Here is a 19,432-nt window from a genome sequence, read left to right on the forward strand (position 1 = left end):
CAGAATGGCTTACCACAAAGCAGAAGCTTTATTTCAGAAGGTTTCCACTTTGCTATAAGCCTTTCTGAATCTTAGACCAGTCTCTTGTTATTTGTTTCCTCCTTGTGGGGGTCTTAACACACAGAGTGGTCTTGCAAGCAAAGCTGCATCCTGATGTGGTAGTCTGGGGGAGTGGCTAATGATAATTAGCCATGTGCACCCCACCCCAAATATGTTTGCAGAGAGTTTTGCTTATCTGAGTGTTTCAGAGAACCTCTTGTCAAGTAACTCTAAGAGGAAAAAGTGATCATCATCTTTAGATGGGATTCACCCATTCTCTCCTAGGGGAGTACCAGCACTTAGTCTAGCAAAGCCATGGGGGGCTGAGGTGTTAGTCTGCATATGTGTGCATGTGATGTGATGTGTATGGGTATGCCTGTAGGAGCATGAATGAGGCTAAATGAGTGTTGTGTGTGTGTGTGTGTGTGTGGGGGGGTTAAATAGGAAATTGTAAGTCAGGATGTGTGTGGAAGTGTGTCTGTGTGCGTGCGTCTGCCTGGGTGGTACCACTACAGAGAGCAAGTGTAAGTGGGAATGTGTGTGTTTGAGCATCCGTGTGGGTAATTGGGTAAGTGTTTATGTGAGTGTAAGCAAGTGCTGGGAGCTTGTTTGTGAGCGAGTGTGTGTGCGTTTGCATGTAAGGGATGTTCCAGTTTCCTCCCACTAAAAATAAAGATTTACCATTGCTCTTTTGGTCTAAGACAAGGCTGAAAAGGGTTGGATATGGATCAGTTCACTTGCCCACTTAAATGAAAAACAAGAAAGGTCAATGCTGATTTAAAATTATACAGTCAATTTTATCAGATCATACTACACACATGTAAAGTGACATTTAATTACCTTCAGGCTGCCTTCATCTTGCTCTGAATCGTCATCATGACAATGCCTTTTATGTCTTGCTCCCCTTCTTTCTGTTATCTTCAGACCAATGCCATCCAGTTCATTCAGAAGAACTGAAAGAACTCTCTCCTGCACCCCAGAATTATTACTTCTAGTGGATCGGGATCCGATGATAGACTCGATTTCATCCAAAAATAACAATGATGGGGCACTGGCTCTTGCTTGTCGAAAAACCTGCATTTTTATACGAAAATGTAAAACATTTTAATGAAAGTTTAAAGGAAATATATAATGTACATATTCAAATTTCACCAGTAATATCTCACATAAAATGTATTTATTTAAATGTTGATGTTTTGATGCCTAAATGCACACATCTACCTAACCATAGTTATAATACAAAACAAAAATAACTTGCTCTTTTTATAAACCAAGCAGAAAAAAATTGGAAAGATTCCGAGATATGGTCTGCACAGCATAGAGCGAGTACACACAAACACACAGGAATAAAGCAAACTACCGATTCAAACAGTGAGCAGTATGTCTGCAGAAGCAACAGGTTACGTGCACTGAGCAAGCAGCTGTTGCACTATACACATGTGAACGAACTACACAACAGGAATAAAAGACTAGAAATTAAGATATGGCTTATGATTTCTAGTGAAACAGCAGTACCTCTTAACTACAGAGAAGAGCTATCAGACGGCAGTCCAATGTGCACCTATAGAAGCAGAGCTTGTGATTCCATTACTGATAAATTCATCAGTGTAGACATGATCATCACTCCAATAAATGCAGAGATCCATGTTTGTTTTACCTACTTGTGTATAATATGACAGTGTGTTTGTATTGCAAAGATGGAGACAGATACACCTACACTGAAAAATTACAGACAGTTTGTATGGAAATTAAAGGTAAGTTAGTCTAATACAAATAGGAATTGCGATATGTGAGGGAAAAACAGGTTTGTGGTATATTTTGCGAGAAAGTCAGGAAAGAGAATTAGATGGCAGTAAGGAAGTAAGTGAAGAAGGGAGAGTAAGGAGATGTAAAGAATGAAAAGGTACTTTTTCACATTTAGGGATATAATTTATCCTGGTTTTGAGTAAGAACAGAGTCTGATTTTAGCTAGGAAGTCTTTCAGAATGGTTTTGAAGGATGCAAGGGAGAGTATAGATCTGATGGATACAGGTAATGAGTTCCAGGCCTTAACAACCTTGTATGAGTACAGATGATGCCCAGCAGATTTGTTAGGTTTGGAGACAGACATTAATTTTTGGTCAATGGATTGCAATGACCAACTGGGGATATAGCTGTGTACAATGTTTTTTAGTGCTGGACAGACTGATGGATGCTGGATAATTTAATAGCTGGTAAGAAGTTCTGTATCTATTAGCTGATGTGACAGTTCTAACCAATTAAGGCTTTTCAGTGCTATACAGTGGTGGGTTCTGAAAGGGGTACATGCAGCAAATGTAGCAATTTTTCTGCACCATTTTTCAAGTTTCAATTTTTGTGAAGCCTGAAGGTTAGTAAGGATGGGACTGCCATAAAGAAGAGTGGTGAGGACATAAGTGGTGGCAAGTGTAGTTTTTGCTGCATTGGTGAGAAAGTTTTTGGCTCTGTAAAGCCTCCCTAGTTTTGGATGAGTTTTTCTTATGCCATTTTGTAAATGCAGGTTACATGTAAAATTATCATCCATTACCACCCCTAATAATTTGCTATGAGAAGTGACTTAAATAGCTGTATCATTAAGAGAGAGGACTTTAAATGTGTATTTCCATGAGAGAGGAATTTGGGTAAAAAGTAGTAGTTCAGTCTTTTTTGGGTTGAGCATGAGTTGTAAGTAATGGAGCCATGTTTCAGTGGCTGTTAAAGCTTCCTGAGTAATTTTTTGGAGATGTACCATGTTGTCAGATGTGCAAATGAGAGAGGGATCATCTGCATATTGTATTAGGGTGGCCTGTTGTATGAAGGTATACAGGGTGTTGGTGAAAATGTTAAAGAGAAAGGGACCAAGGATAGAACCTTATGGTACACCTGTGGTGACTGGGAGGTAAGGAGAATGCGTGGAGTGCCATTTTACTGACAGATACCTATTGGACAGGTAGTTTTTGAACCACAGAAGGGTGGGCTAAGAGACCTAGTGAGGGCATTTGAAGTAGAAGTTTGCTGTGATAAACTGTGTTGAAAGCTTTAGACAGTCTAGCAATGAGGAAAAGGCTAGCTTGCCATTATCTCTAGCTTTACTGACAGTATCTATACAGGTTAGAAGGGCAGTGCTAGTACTGTGGGAAAGAGGGAAGCCATGTTGTGTAGGGGACAGGAGTCCTTCCTGCAGGAGATAGTATAGCAATGGTTTCTGAATACATATTTCAAGTATTTTGGCAAGGGGAGATAACATTGCTATAGGTCTACAGTTGTCATGTGTATTGAATTTCCTCCTTTGTGCAGAGTGGTAACGTGTGACTTTTTCCAGTGAGAGGGAACATGAGATTCCCAGACTGACCCATTTATAAGGATTGAGACAGGATAGGCAATGCTAGTTGCTGCTGTTTTTTAGGTTAGGTACTTGCTTAGGTCATCAGCTGAAGAAAAGCACAGTTTAAGAATAGTTTTATATAGATGTGGGCACAGGTTTCAAAGTGAAAGTGGATGTGGTGATATGTGGCTGTTGGGCAGGGTTGTGATTAGATTTTGAGGAATCCTTGGTTAGAGATGCTATACCATCTATAAAATAAGAGTTAAACTGTATTGCAGTTTCGAGGGGCGAGTTATCGGGAGAAGGGTTTGGGTGGAACTTTTGGCCGGGATGTAAGATTTCTTTAATGATGTCCACATTTTTTTTGGGTTGTGTTTAGTATTATTTTAAAGTAATTATAGTATAGTTTTTTTTACTTCATTTATTTGCTTTTTATGTATGATTGCGAAGCACTCTAAAGTTTAAGATATTGAGGTGTTTTATATTTCTGCCATCATTTCCATGCTTTTTCTCTATCCTGCATGAGCATTCGACTCTTTTTGGATAGCCAGACTGCATTATTTGTTTCCAGACTCCTCCTTCTAGGAGGTGCAAAGATATTTAGAAAAGTTGTACTGAATTAAATTACAGCATTGTCTAAACGCAGGGGTGTCCAACCTTTTGGCTTGTCGGGGCCACACTGAGTGAACAGAAATTGTCTTGGGGCCGCATTTAAAATATATCATATAGTTAACGCTTTCGCTGCCGCAGGGGACCAAACTTGACCTCCTGGCTGTACTGTAGGTGCATTTGAAAAATGAATAAATGTAATAAATGCCTAATTATCTGCCTTAAAATTTGAATTCTTATTCTTAATCTAACAGGTAAATCTAACATCTTAGTTAATATTTTTTGTTTTGTTTTACAAATAAACAGGTACAGAACCGAACAGGAAGAGGAACTGGGGAATCATAACAGATGATCTCTGAGAAGCCAAATAGAGTGTCAGAAGTTTGACGGGAGTGGGGGATAAGACAAGTTACACATATGTAAAAGCAGCGATACTAATGGCATTTCCAGCTGCACAAATCATAAGACTTCATCAGAAATAATTTGTTTAATGAAGAAGAGCAAAGTAGTTAGCATAGTTACTAATTCTGGTTAACTGAACTTCAAGACGTTAAAATGTAGCCATTGATCACTTTGATGAACTGATCTGGACATACACATCATCTCAGTATTTGAGACCCTACCAAGAGCCCAAATAACCCGTAAGATGCAATTTTATTATACATTTTAACTTGCTTTGCATAAAATTACTGAAAAGATCCTTGTAATGAAGGAATACAGGGCTTGGTGTACACAAATAAATGAGTGAAGCCTATTCTCAGTGTACCAAAAGATTCATTTCTACATTAAGGAATTTCCCTTCCACTTTAGCAACTGCAAGCATTAAAAATATGACTTCAAAGCAGTGCCAGGTGTGTGTGTGTGTGTGTGTGTGTGTGTGTGTGTGTGTGGACACTGCAAGGATTCACTGCAGACAAACAAAGGCAATCTAATGAGCACTTCCCTGAACTATTTCCGGCAAAATGAATAGTGTCCAGAGGGAAACATTATTGACTATAGAAACAACTACACTGCTTTTCTGCAAACAAATGTGGCCCACTCTGTCACTTAGCTCAATCAACTACATGTTGTCACATCTCACAGATACCAGAAAGATCATAAGACCATTCATTCTTTCTCCACACGTGATACTTTTGAGTCAAGTTCTGATACTTCCACTACACTGTATTATTAGGAGGGTGCTACACTCTTGAGGTACCATCTGCTGGATGAGGATTAAACTGAGCTCTCATCTTCTTAAATTAGTAGTGGAATAGTTTCAGGTTAAGACCCCACAGAATTCAACAGTAAAGGAACTTTTTATCTAAGCAGTTTACAGCATACAGAAAAATAATTTAACACTGTTTAACAGAAGTCATTCCATTACAAAAGTCAACATGGACAAAATGCAGATATTAAGTAATGCAGTTCTAACTTTTCTTATATAAAATTCAAGCACACCCCCCCAAGCTGCAACTTCAACAAAATTATACATATGTGAGCGAGTGAGCTAGCCTTCACTTTACAACAGAAATTAAACAGATGCAAACTCTCTGCACTTTTAACCTGTTTTGAACAGTGTCTAAACATACCTCTCAAGTGTACCTCATTACGAGGAGCGTACCTCATTTGGGGTCTTAAAAAGTTCTTGTTCCCCTAAGTTCCTCAAAGTTCCACATAGAAAGACTGTCACACATTCAGTGTTAGGAAGTTTTTAAGTAAATCCATTGTAAATAGAAATGAATCATATTAATTCATTAAAAGATCTTTATAAGTAAAACCAGCATATTTTAATCATCCTATGACCTTCCTAGTTGAAATTGTTAGTAAGCCATTAGTATGTGTTCCACATTTTGCCCATTTGTTCCACATTATGAGGACTAGTGTTCCTCATTTTGGGCATGGAAGGTTGAGAGCTACATGTCTAAAGACCCATCCCCAACTGTATAAACACCATCTTAAGTTTCTGCTGCACAGAGGTCACAACATACCTAGTGATACCAACATGGTCAACTGAAAAAAGGAATGGTTCAATGAGCTGAACCACTTGATATAGCTTCTTAGACCACTGCTGTCCATCATCAAGTGAAGTTAAGCTCCTAGACAAACAAATGAACAAATAAATAGGTGACCAGATGCATGATAAGGCAATAACAACAAAAATACGATATTTCACTTTTCTTTTTTTCTTAAACAAGATCCTGGAGCTAAAAGATTCATGACCATGGAGTGGAAAACTGATTTTTAGAGGGTTAATGGTTACATTACAACTTTGCTGTAATTATTTCCCAAGCTTTGATATTATGGTATAAAAAAATAACAGCAGGATTTTATTTTAATTTATTTGGTTCTTACTTGCCTATTAATACAATTAGGAGGTGCTGTCCCTTTTAAAGACAACAATGAATCCCTCTTCTTCAGCGCAAACACACAGAACCTACATCGGTGGGAAAAAACTAATGGAAAGGGTGCTTTGGCGGATGCGCACACCGACGCTGAGGTTAAAGGTCATGGGCGCAAAAAAAAAAAAAAACCCCAAACAAAAAAGTGTTGAATTTGGACTTAAGGGTCAGGGGCCACATGGAAGATCTCTGAGGGCCACAGGTTGGACACGTCTGGTCTAAAGGGAGGATGTTTTAGGAAGTTCCATTTGATAGATGATAGTGTTGTAATGTACATTTCTGGGTTAAACTTGTAAAGGTTACTTGTTGTTTTATACATATGCTGTTTAACTGGATGTGTGAAATGTCTAGTCATGTCGACTGGGAGATGATCACTGAGAGAGTCTGACATTGTACCTGTAGTGGAGTATTTCCTAGGGTATGAAACTAGGATCCAGACTAATACAGGATTTAATGTCTTGCTATAATGTGTGGGGCTATTAATTAGTTGTGTAAAACCATGTAAGTTCATGTTAGATGTAGGGGAGTTAGAGTTTATGTACAATGAACTGACATTCACATCACCTACTAATATTTTTTCTAGTGGAAATTTTATGGATATCCAATGTAGCATATCTTCCAGTATAGCTGCACTGTCGCCAGGAGGGATGTAAAGGACAGTAACACATATTTGTTTATAATTGTTTATTTTGAGGAAAGCAATAAGAAGCTCTGCTGAACTGAATTTTGGTGTTGGTTTACTGTAAGGGGAAATGTGGTAAGTACTGGGAAATATTACAGCAATACCACCACCCTTCCTCTTTATACAATCATTGCAAATGATATTAGAGACAGGAGGTGTAACTTCAGAGTTGTTTATGCTGGGTTTAAGCCATGTTTCAGTTACGGCGAGAACATCGGGCTTATACTGGGCAATCCAGGCATGTAGTTCACCAGTTTTATTTCTTATACTTCTAATATCTATAAGCAGTAAAAATTATATGATCATGGCTGGGGACTGGCTGCCGTTGGGTTACAGAAGTGTGTGGGAGAGAATTATCTTTATGTTCATTGTGACACATGGGGCTAGGATTATCTACTCCTAGAGAGATTTCAGTATATTGGAAATTTATGCATACTTATTTTTTGGAGAGGATTCTTTCACTTAATTTTGTTTTGGTTCGAGTTTAAGTGCAATTAATCAGCCTGTATTTGGAATGAAGTTGAAGGGCAATATTAAACAGGTTTGGTGAGATGTGTGGAGAGTATAAAGAGAAAGTATGGATAGCTGGTTGGGACAGAGCTGGAGAGATGTTCCAAGATATTACTGAGTCATGGTAGGATGAAAGGTGGCACAGTAGGAGGAAAAGAAAGGAAAGTTGAGTAAAATCTTATCATAACCATAGATGTCCTTCTCTTCCATGTTGCAGTATTAATCACATATGGGTTTTCTCCTCTTGCTACCCGAACGTCTGGCCAGTATACAAAAGTTTTCAGTCACTGTATGGTGCGTGGGATGTCAGACATAGACCATAAAAGTGATGTCTGCACGCACCAGCCCTCAGAACTGTAAGCCCCAGTCTGAACCAGTCTTAGTAAGGGTAATGCCAGCCCTGTGCCATCCAGAAAGAGAAATGTTGGATAACAGGAGGGGCAGGTGGGTGAGAAGGAATACTGCAACATGGAAGAGAAGGACATCTATGGTTATAGTAAGATTTTACACAACTTTCCTATGTCCTCCTATTCCCATGTTGCAGTATTCATCACATATGGGTGAGTGCCAAAGCTCACTGTGAGGAAGGGGGTGGTGGTCTAGAGGTGGTTTCCAGGAATCCATGAAAGACAGTCCTGGCAAAACCTTCCCTGACTCTGGAAATATGGTCTAACTTGCAGTGTTTGGTGAAGGTGTGCACTGATGACCAAGTGGCTGTGTGGCTGCTTCAAGAATGGTAGGTGTGTCCAAACCTCTGGTGGAGTGTGCTTTAACAATACCCTGCTGAGATTTCCCATGGAATTGGTAGAAGAAGGTGATAGTCTTGGAAATCCAGGTTGAAATAGTTTGTTTGGTTACTGCCTTCCCTAGGGCCCTGGGATGAAAGGAGAAAAAAGCGAGTCAGCCTGTCTGATAGATTTGGTTTTGTGCAGGTAAAATCTGAGTTGTCTGTGCACATCCAGGGAATGGAGTACTCACATTAATGTTTTCTTTTTTGTGTGACTCTGGCCACAGTCCCTGCACTTGCAGATGGCCGAAAGTTGCTCTCCAGCCCAAGTCTGAGGCATCTGTGACCTGTTTGGGTTGGGGTGACTGGAGGGGGAAGACCTGGATTGAAGTTCACTTGCTTCAACCACTACTAGATTTCTAATTTGAGGCAGGGAGGGAGGGAGGGGAATACTGTACTCCAAGGGGTTGTGAGTGCTGGGTCCAGACTGACCTTAGTTACCATTGCAACTTTCTCATATGGAGTCTTGCTAACAGTAACATGGGGATAGTGGCTGCCATGGAGCCCAGGAGCCTGAGGTACTGCCTTGATGTCAATTCTGTTGTCTGAAGGACCATTAGTAGGTGTTCTGTCAAGCTTTCCACCTTTTGTTGGGGAAGGTAGGCTCTCATGATGTCTGTGTGAATCCTGCATCCCAGGAAGACAATGACTTGGGAAGGTTCCAGGTTGGATTTTGGGAAGCTGATCTGAAATCCTAGGGACTGTAGGAGGGAAGTGGCAAGAAATATGTGTTGCTGGAGGATCTCCTTGCAGTCTGCCTGTACAAGCAGATCATCCAGATAGGGAACATCTGGATTCCCTTTGTTTTGCAAAAGGCAATAACTGGAGCCAGACATCTGGTGAATAACCTGGGTGCAGTGGAGAGCCCAAAGGACAAGGCAGAGAATTGAAACTGAAAAGGGCCCATGAAAAACCACAGGTATTTCCTAAGGTGGCCATGAATCCTTGGGGAAGTAGTAGTGGGAAAAGAGTTGGTAAGGTCAACATCCTGAAAGTAGGAACGTGAAGGAAGAGGTTGAGAAGAGAGAGATCCAGGATTGGTCTTCCAAGGACTGTCTTTTCTTGGGACTAGGAACATCCTGGAGTAGAAACCACTCTCTTCTGCAGCCAGTGGCACTGTTTTGATGGTGCCTTAGACCAGCAGGGTTTGTAGTACTGGCTGCAATAGGTGCAGCTGCTGTTTTGGAGGTTGTGGTATATCCTTTCACTTTGGGGGCATAAGCCAGGTTATGAAGTACCCATTCTGGACGACTGACAGGACCCATTTGTCTGATGTGATGAATGTCCACACGGGAAGACAGTGAGAGAGACGAACTGACAGAGGGAGACAAGGAGGGGGTGGGGGTTTCAGAGATGTAAGGTAGTGAAATATTACTTGTCCTGTCTTGAAAGGGCAGCCTCTGGCTAGAGGAGGGGGAAGCTCTATAAGGATGGGGTTGCCTCCTGGTTGTTTTTCTAGACCTAGTTAGAGCAGGAGGGCAAGGGTGCTTTCTAATAAACTGAGTTTTAGCAGGGTAGTTCCTTTGGAATTTTGGGATAGGGAGACTAGCAGGTGTTATAAATCCTGAATCTCTTTCCCTTTTTTCTGTACTGGCTTAAATAAATCAGCCACCTTAGTCCCAAACAAAGCTGTGTTATCCAGAGGGGCATCAATCAGCTTTGCCCTCAAGTCATCTGGAATGGGCTGAAGATGTAGCCATGAGAATCTTCTCAAGGCAGATGCTGATGCTGCTGACCTAGCTAAGGGTTCAGCAGCATCATAGCTGCACTTTATGGAGTGCCTGGTGACTTGGGAGGTGAGATCCAGAAGGGAAGATAGTGAAGCTTTAGCAGCAAAATCTGGTGTCAGACAATTCCGTGGAGGCCTTCTCCAGGAGAGATAAGGCATATTTAGCCATGTGTGTCTGGTACTTTGCAGCCCTGAAGGCCAGAGTACCAGAAGTATAACTTTTCTTACCCAGACGCTCCGTGGTTTTGCTGTCTTTGTCAGCAGGGAGAATGGTGATGGTGTGCAATAGTTTAGATGCCTTATCAGTGGATATGGAACTTGTGGCAGGGTTTGCTGGAGGACCCTTAACAAGATGCTTGGCAGTTTTAGGGACTTTATAAAATCTATCAGGCCTGCGTGGAGCAGGAGGTTGTGAATCAGGGTTCAAGGATGCTGTGCAGAAGGCATCCAGGATGGCAGGCAATATTGGAGGCAAAGCAGTACGGGTTGCAAAAACCATCTGAATGAGATCATAATACCTTTTTTGAACCTCAGTCATTTCAGAGGATTCACACAAAATGTTCTTTCATCTTAGCAATGGTTTCCCCAAAGGTCAAATCCTCAGCTGGGGAGTCAGAGTCAACGGATTCTTCCTTTGCGGAGCCATACCCCAAGGGAGAAAGAAGCAGAGAGATATAGCAGAGTGATTCCTCAGATGAAGAATCATAAAAATCCTCTTCTTCCCTCATGGATGGGCCAGATGTTTGAGGCCTTGGGCTCACAGCAGAATGAGGCATCGTAGAAGTCCCTGTAGTAGAAGACTGTAAGGCTATGAAGGCATTAAACTTTGGCTGAAGGCCTGCCAATCAGGCATGCTTTCAGGAGAAGAGGAGATGTGCTTCCTTTTTTCCTTTCTCTCGAGAGGCCTGGCGAGTGTCTGAAGGGAGGAAGGCCTGAAATCAGGCAACAGTAAGGAACTGAAGGGATGCAAAGAATCTACTGGAATCGCTGGTTCAACCCCGGCGTCAGAGACCAACGTCAGTAAAGCCTCAATGGATGTGCCCTCCACACTGGATTGTGTGGCTTCCATGGAGGTACCCACTAAATCCGAAGTGGCATACCCCAGATCCCCTACCGGGCCGACTTCGGCCACAGGCTGAGGGTCAGACACAGTAGGCGCAGCTGCAGAGGTAAGCCTGGTAGTCTTGGCCTTCTTTTCTGGTGGCTTGGCAGGTATGTCAAGGGAACCCCTCCATAACTAAATCTATTTGGTTTAGTTGTTGATTTTCTAGGTAGAGACTGAGCGCATGCAGATGGCTGCGCAAGGTTTTAGGCACAAATGCCTGACAAATGGAGCAGGCTTTGTAGTCGTGCGACCGACCTAAACAGAAGAAACACTGATTGTAGGTGTCCTTGTGGGGTATCTGATGGCCACACTTAAACTTGCCCCCTCTGGATGACATGAACAGGCATTAAATAAAATAAAATGACTGAAAAGCTCCCCGACGGGGCACTTATATGATTCCTCAAAATCCGACAGCCGGGATAGAAGGAACTCCTGACATTTGACTTGACGCTGAGATGTTCTAATGGCTGGGGCATGTTGTGCTAGCCACGTCAGACGTCCCATGCACCATACAGTAACTAAAAACTTTTGTATACTGGCTGGATGTTCGCGCAGCAAGAGAAGAAAACCCATAAGTGATGAATACTGCAACATAGGAACAGAAGGACATTAGAAGATATGCTGAAGAGGAGCATAATTAAGTACAGGAATCTGTACTTTATAGCTGTCAGGTGGTGGCGAAGTAGCAATGAAGAAGGAAGTAAGTTGCAGGGCAGTAGGAGATTCACTGAAATCTGGAAGAGGATAGGTAAGGAAAGAAGTATTTTCTATAAAAGAAGAGAGGTAGGTTGTGCTGGTATAATCTCTGGAATGTAAGGAATAGAGGGGTAGTAAAGGCTAATGGTCAGCAAACTGGATGATTCAGCACATGTGCCGCATGCAAGCAACAATGGGTTGTCAGAGGAGACATCTGAGGTGATCTCATGCAGAGAAAAGGAAATGGCAGAGAGATGCCAACAGAGGGTGTCAGTGATATCAGGTGTTACCTGTACCAAATGCCAATATGAAAAGGAAGAAGATGATAATGCAGTATAATGACCAAAAATCAATATAACGACTGACTGCAGTGGTGCAAAAGGGACAAAGCTAGGGACTGAAAGAAGAATAAAAGAAGAAAACTGCTCTATGTCAGGACCTGGGTCCATCTTAGCCTAGAAGAAGAAATACTGCTCACAGGTGAGCTGGAAGTATACATTCCAGTGACAATACCTAAACTTAGATGGAAGAAGAAACTGCATTGGAGGTAGGAGGTCAAGCAATAAATAAAAAAAAAAAGACAAAGAAAAAAGAAAAGGAATAAAACAGGAGTAACACAGCATGGCTGATTGTACTACTATGTAATGCAAGGCATCCAGGTGAGAAGATGGGAGAGCTACAGGCAATAAGGCATGAGGAGAGGCTGGTGAGATGTGTATGTGCCACAGTATTTTCTAGCTGGAGATAGAGTAGTAAATCCACATAACAGAAGCTACCATATGTGGCATCAGGCAGGAGGATGAGGAACACCATCCCATGAAAGCAGTAAGAAAGGGGGAAATGTAAGAACTTAGGGGAAATGTGCCCTGATGGCTAAGGTACAGGAAGGTGGTCTATGCTGCTGAAATAATAAAAGTCTCAGTCCCCAGACTCATCAAAAGATAAGAACAGAAAGGAGTTGGGAAGGAGGAGACTGGGAGATTCAGAGCTCCTGGGTAAGCAGGAAAAAGAACTGCAGTGGTGGTGCTGTGGTAGCGTTGTCGCCTCACAGTTGGACATTGCCTGTTCGATTCTCAGTTAGAGCGTCTTCTGTGTGGCGACATGCGTGAACGGGCATTCCTTCATTGAAGGTTGTGCGTTAGGCCCAGCAAGCCAGCACGTAAAACTCTACTGCCAATTATTAGCGGACCGGAGTTCCGCTGTGGCGACCCCTCATCGGGAAAAGCCGAAAGACACAAACAAACTGGATGAGGGGATAAGCGAACTGTTGATCTAGTCAACTATCAATCCATTTGAGGAACTGCTTGTAAAGGTTGTGTATGTCACATTACATCCTACTTCAACAACCAGCTCCACCAGCTACGAATAGGTTCCCAAATTGCAGTCAGGCCTTAACATGGGGTGAAGACAGTAATGCTTTAACTACCCAATCATGCTCTGATTTACAGTGAACAGAGATCAAAGCGCAGGCATCTTCCTTCTCAATTTCAGCAAGATGTTTGGCACTATACTCGTACCTTGCTGCTAGACTAATTAGCCCATTTTGGATTATATAATTCATGCTGTCACTTGGTTCAACAGCTATCTAACTGGACATACAATATAATGACATTTTCCCTCAGAGTGTGGAAACAGCTGGTTTACCCCAAGGTTTTGTAGATGGCCCCATCCTGTTTTGTATCTCTGTAAAGGAGCTATCATAACACTGCAGTGGACTTCACAAAATTCAACAAGTGTACAATACATATTTCAAATGTCTGGATTTTCAACCTAAAATAACAATGTCATTCTTTGGGAAGTTCTTCACTAACCGGAGAAAGACTCACTCAAAGTTTTGACTACTTTATCTTGTCAAAGGCTCCTTCACTCTATACAACTGCAGTACAGTTCTCCTCTTACTCCTACATTACAATTTCATCCAGCTTAATCTCAACCAGATATTACACTTGGATCTGTGCATAATGTTTTTTTTTCAATAAACATCTTTATTAAATTATCACATATGACAGGCATTCTTACATTTATATAAATGAAAAACAAAAGATTGACACCACTTTAATTGCAAATATTATACATCACAGACACCACTGAAACAACTGCAGTTGCAAACATTACACAGTTATAATTTATCCAGTCATCAGTTAAGCATCACATGGCTCATTCAAATCCTGACTCTTAAACCTCATTCCTGCTCTATATATAGTGTTCCCACAATTCCCATTTTTCCTATGTAGTTTGCTCCTTCCTTTTTCAGAAGATCCCAATTACAGTTGTTTTATCTCTGTTACTACATTCACTATGTCTAATAAAGCTGGTCTAGACCTTTGATTTCCATTTTCTAGTAACTGCCTTTTTGGCAGCCATCATAATTACACTCAGCAAGGCTTTACTAGGCCTAGGCAAGTCCACTTCTGTATCATAGCTCAAAAAATAACTTCCCCAGTCAATCCAATCTGCTCACCGACACAGCGGTCCGTAGGGAATCCCTAAAATCTGCCAGCTCACTACATTCCGAAAAATATGTTCCCAGCCACCACATTCCTGCCCATCTCACCTCCAACATTTGCTATTCACCTGATGAAAAATTCTTTGGAGTCTACTTGGGGTATAAAAATACCTCTGTAAACCTGTCCAGGCAAAGATCCTAAATCTTCTAGACTTTGTTGCATATTTGGGAGATACACATATAACCTCCCATTGTTTCTTTGTGAATTGCTCATCCAATCTCTCTTCCCAATCCTTTCTAAGCTCTTCTAATTGATTTGTATAGTTATCATGGAATATTGTATGCGCTCTACTATCTGTTCTAGATTCTATTAAAAACTGTCCCAGTGCTGGTCTTTCATTTAAAGGTCCCTTATTTCTTTCTCTTTTCCTATACTCTGATATCAATCCTTGATAGGGAAGACAATCTCTAACCAGCAGTCCAAATAAATTCTTGGCCTCTTCCCATTATATTACATTTCCATTTCTAATAATTTGCTCCCAATATCTTGGTTCCTTGGTTATTTTTCTCCAATAAATTCCAGCCCCCTTTTGCCTATTATCTGTATCCCTGACCACAGTCATCCCAATCTTCAGAATCTCTTTTCTCCATTCTTGTGCTGGTTTGGTTCTTAAAATACTCCCTGCTATTTTATGAATATAATACTCTGTATGATTTTTGTTGTTCTCCTTAAGAGTCTGCATCCAAAATCCCAATCTTTCTTATCCAAAATCCCAAGCTTTCCTTCTTTCTTGAGCTTCTTCCCTGTGTTCATCATCATTCCTTTCCACTTTGAATTACGGTTTTCTGCTTGTGCTATGTATAAGAGCCTTAACTGTGTTGCTCTAAAATGCCCCCTCAAAATGGGTAATCCGAGTCCACCTTGTTCTATTGGAAGAATCAGCTTATACCACTTGACCCTTGCTGTCTTCCTTTCCTAGATGAAATCCTTCAGCTCTTTTTTAATTGGTATCCACAGCTTGTCCTCTAGTTGATAAAAATATCCCTGACCTCTGTATAAGACTAAAGGGACTAAAAATATTTTAATTGCTTGTATCTTAGTATCCATATCCATATAACAAAGCTTCCAGTTTCTCAGTTTTTGCATCATCTTCTGTTTAGTCTCTTCCCACATATCCTTAAGTGCCACAACAGAGTAATTTCTAATTCACACTCCTAAATACTTCATTTTATCATGTTCCCGTAAATATGGACATTGTTGGACCAATTCATGTATGGGTACAGGGTCTGTGTATAATGTGATTGCAAAATGGGTCCTGAGAGCAGTCCGTGATACGTGTCACTCTGTAATGTGTGACTGATTGATGGGTTCACCTTAAACGAAACTCTGATTAGTACCGATCACTCGTGCCCATTTTAGTCAGATGCTGTTCATACTTTCCTTCTCATGCAGTACCCCACCCCCCTCAGACTTTAAACACTTTTGATATTTTCTTTCTCCCACTCCCACCACTTGCAAAGCTGGGGATTACAGCTTCTCATGTACCATGCACCTCTTGCAGAGGTTCCTGCCCAGACAAATTGCATACTTCAGAGTTTAAGAATTTCACCTCTCATCCACAAACAGGTGTGCATACTGCCAACCAGTGCAGGACCTCCCTATGAAAATCAAAATCCTATGCTATGAAGTCCAGAAGACTTAGGATATTTGCATGGAAATGATTACAAATGTACTTTTATAAACCAAGTGGACTTCACATGATTTTTCTCTCAAGCGGACAGCAGATATCAAAGATGAAGGGGATGAGCAGGAAATGGAAACACATTTTTGGGAAATAAGGGAAGCTAACCAAGTTTAAGGACACCCTATTGAATGTCCTACTATAGCTGTTGGGGGGGTACATTATGTAATCAAAGGATATGATGCTACTGGGTTGGTGTCTTGATTTAGAACTGCTGAGACATAGTACGGCCTTATTACGTTTGCTATTACTAGCAGCCAATACAGCAATTACATGAAATTGTAAATCAAGGATTAGGCCTGTGGCAAATAAAGTAAAGTACTCAGTATTGTAAAAGGAAATAAAAGAAACAGAGATTGGATAAATAAGAATGGAAGAAGTAATTTTTGAAAAAATAAGTGCTGCGTTTTGGAACAATATATATAAAATAATGTTCAAACAGATATCTAAAATAAGCTGAGCGGTAGAAATTATAAAATGTTTATGTTTTAAATGCATAAAACTTAAGAACAAAGGTATGATGCTCTGTGAAGACCCATGTTCTTAACTCATTCACCTGCCAGCAAACAGTTAATAGGGTGTCAAATTCCCGACTGCTGGTAGGCTAGATAGCAACAGCCTGGATTTCAGTGTCACAGTAAATTCAAATGTGGCAAAATTTTAAAATGAACAAATAAAACAGATTTTTTTCATTATCTCTTTAGTTAAAATCACTTTCTTACACTGCTTAATCGCAGCAGGAAATCTGATATCTCCATTAAGTTTTACTAACAATATTTTATGTCTATGGTCTGCCTTTCGAAAACTGTAGGCTTGAAAAAGACAATGCAACCCAGACTAGTACTGCAGGTGTGAACAGAGCACAATGCAATCTGTGATCTAAGTATGAATACATTAATTTACTATCTGTAAAACTGCCTGCTTATGACCTAATTATTTTGAAAACTATTCTGCTGGTACTTATGTATTGTACTTGCTCCATACAGGTGCTTTAAACCAATGGGTCCATCCATCCTCAACCCCTTTTCCCATTTTTGCACATGGGGTCAGGGTGTCACTTCAACAGTGACAATCATCTCGAGCCAAGATTTACACTGCCAGGTGGCTAACCCTGCCGCGGTAGTTCATCTATACCACTCGCACATACATTCGCTCCTAAGGCCAATTTAGAGTGTCCAGTCCATTTGTTGCATATCTTTGGACTGTGGGATGAAACTGGAGGAAACCCATTTGACCACAGGGAGGACATGCAGACTCCGCACAGAAGGCACCCCAGCCAAGAATCGAACCGGAGACCCTCTTGCTGTGAGGCGATAATGTTAACACCTGGTCTCACCTGCAAACGACTTCAGATTCAGTGGGACTACCCAGTTAACAAATTTCAAATAGGCAACCAAAAAGATGTCCATCTATAGCAGACTAAGCCAGAATTCTGAATGTGGGCCCAAAGAAAGACGAACAGGTCAGAAATGCCCAGGTAAAGATTCTATCAGACTATACTGATCATGACACTTTATGGTTTAGAGCAGGTGAAAATGGTGAATACAGAAAAATAATAGCATGAGATTTTAGGTGAGGGTGTGACACATGTTAGAGTAATGTAGGCAAGCTGACAGAAGAAACAAGCTATGGGATATACAAGGGATATAGTACTCTGGGATTTGAAGAAACAACCTAAAGCCAAAAGGAGAAGGCCAGTGTGACTAAACAGAAAGGCAAGACTACTGATCAGGACAATGAAGTAAAAGAGAAAATATGAAGAGGTGAAGGGAGAGAGAGAGTACAAGGAGGCAAGTGAAAAAGAAAGTGAGGGCAGTAAATAGAGAAGTAGATAAGGAAGCTGGCAGAAGGGATGATCAAGAAAGGGAACAAATGCCTCTTAAGGTGAAAATTGGGAATGGAAGTCTGAGCAAAGATATGAACAAGAGCAAAAAGAACTTGGAATAAGCAAATGTACTGAAAGAACCCTTACTTATTTATTTATTTTTTGGTAAAGAGTGAAGCAAAGTGAATGATGCCATGTTGGAAGGTGCAAAGCCAGAAAGCAGAGAACAAGGAGGAGGCTGCAGGGAAAATGGCTTCCTTAAAGGAAGATAAAAAAAAGCAGGATCTAGATGGACTGCCTCTGAGGGTCCTCAAGTATGTGGCCCTGACTGATCTTTTCCACAGATCATTGGCTTCTGCACAAGTACCTCAGGGCAAAAAGATGAGGGTGGATTGAAAAAGTCGAATGACATACAGGCCTGTTAACTTGCTGGCAGGGAATGCCATGAAGATAATTCTAAGGCAAGGGGAAGCTGCCTTCAAACAAACTCCAGAACCATCACCGATACAGTTTCATAGTCAAATTAAACTGCCAAACAAACCTAATCAGGTTTTATGACTGGGTTACAGGTGAACGTTTCAGAAGACTGACAGTATAAGTGCCCTACCTAATCTTTAGTAAGGCCTTTGATTCACTGCCACACAAAACACTGCTAAGAATGTTGCAGGGGATGGGAGTAGGATCAAGACTAAGGAATTGGACTGTTACATACTGAAATAGTAGGGCATAGACCAGTAATAACAGGTCTGCAGAAAACTGTGGTGAAGAAGCAATTTCAAGAATAAGAAAAGTGACCATTCGGGTATTGCAGAAATTGGGTCCTAGGTTAAGCACTATTCAGTTCATTCATCTTAGACATATACAACAGAACAGAGATCATCAACGACCACCTCCAGTACTGTTAGCCAGCAGGGTGCTGTTGGAAATCGGGCGACTGTTGGCTGAAGGAGAAGGAGAAGAAGAGGGGGAAGGCATCCTCAGAGGCAGGAGGAGACGAGGAAAGTTAAGAGTGTGGAAGTAAGGGTAAGAACTTTGAATGTTAGCAGTATGATTGGTAATGGGAGAGAGCTAGCCAGTATTGATAGAGAGAATGAAGGTTGATGTATTGTGCATGCAAGAGATCAGATGGAAGGTGAGTAAGGCCAGGTGTATCAGAGGTGGGTTCAAATTGTTCTACCATGGTGTAGATGGGAGGAGAAATTGGGTAGGGGTTATCCTGAAGGAACAGTATGTTAAGAGTATTTTGGAGGTGAAAATAGTCTGGGACAGAGTGATGTTTATGAAACTGGATATTGATGATGTGATGATGAATGTTGTTAGTGCATATGCTCTGCACGTTGGGTGGACAATGGATGAGAAAGAAAAATTTTGGAGCAAGTTAGATGAAGTGGTGGACAGTGTACCCAAGGGTGAGAGAGTGGTGACTGGAGTGGATCTGAATGGGCATGTTGGTGAAAGGAACAGAGGGGATGAGGAGGTGATGTGCAGGTATGGTATTCAGCATAGGAATGCAGAAGGTCAGATGGTAGTTGACTTTGTGAAAAGGATAGACATGGCCT

The 19,432-nt window shown here is 41.1% G+C and overlaps 1 protein-coding gene across 2 annotated transcripts in view; it reads right to left on the reverse strand.

Annotated features, from left to right (window-relative positions):
- The window catches only part of SPATA5L1 (spermatogenesis associated 5 like 1), a 259,837-nt gene that overhangs the window by 95,706 nt on the left and 144,699 nt on the right, over positions 1-19,432 (reverse strand). For both annotated transcript variants that reach the window (XM_044077627.1, XM_044077626.1), the window contains one exon: positions 880-1,113. In XM_044077627.1, coding sequence (XP_043933562.1) covers positions 880-1,113 — 234 coding nt within the window. The remainder of the gene's footprint in view (positions 1-879; positions 1,114-19,432) is intronic.

The sequence above is a fragment of the Protopterus annectens genome, chromosome 7.part0 (assembly GCF_019279795.1).
Source record: "Protopterus annectens isolate FY-2018-M chromosome 7.part0, PAN1.0, whole genome shotgun sequence".
Taxonomy (NCBI): Eukaryota; Metazoa; Chordata; order Ceratodontiformes; family Protopteridae; genus Protopterus; species Protopterus annectens.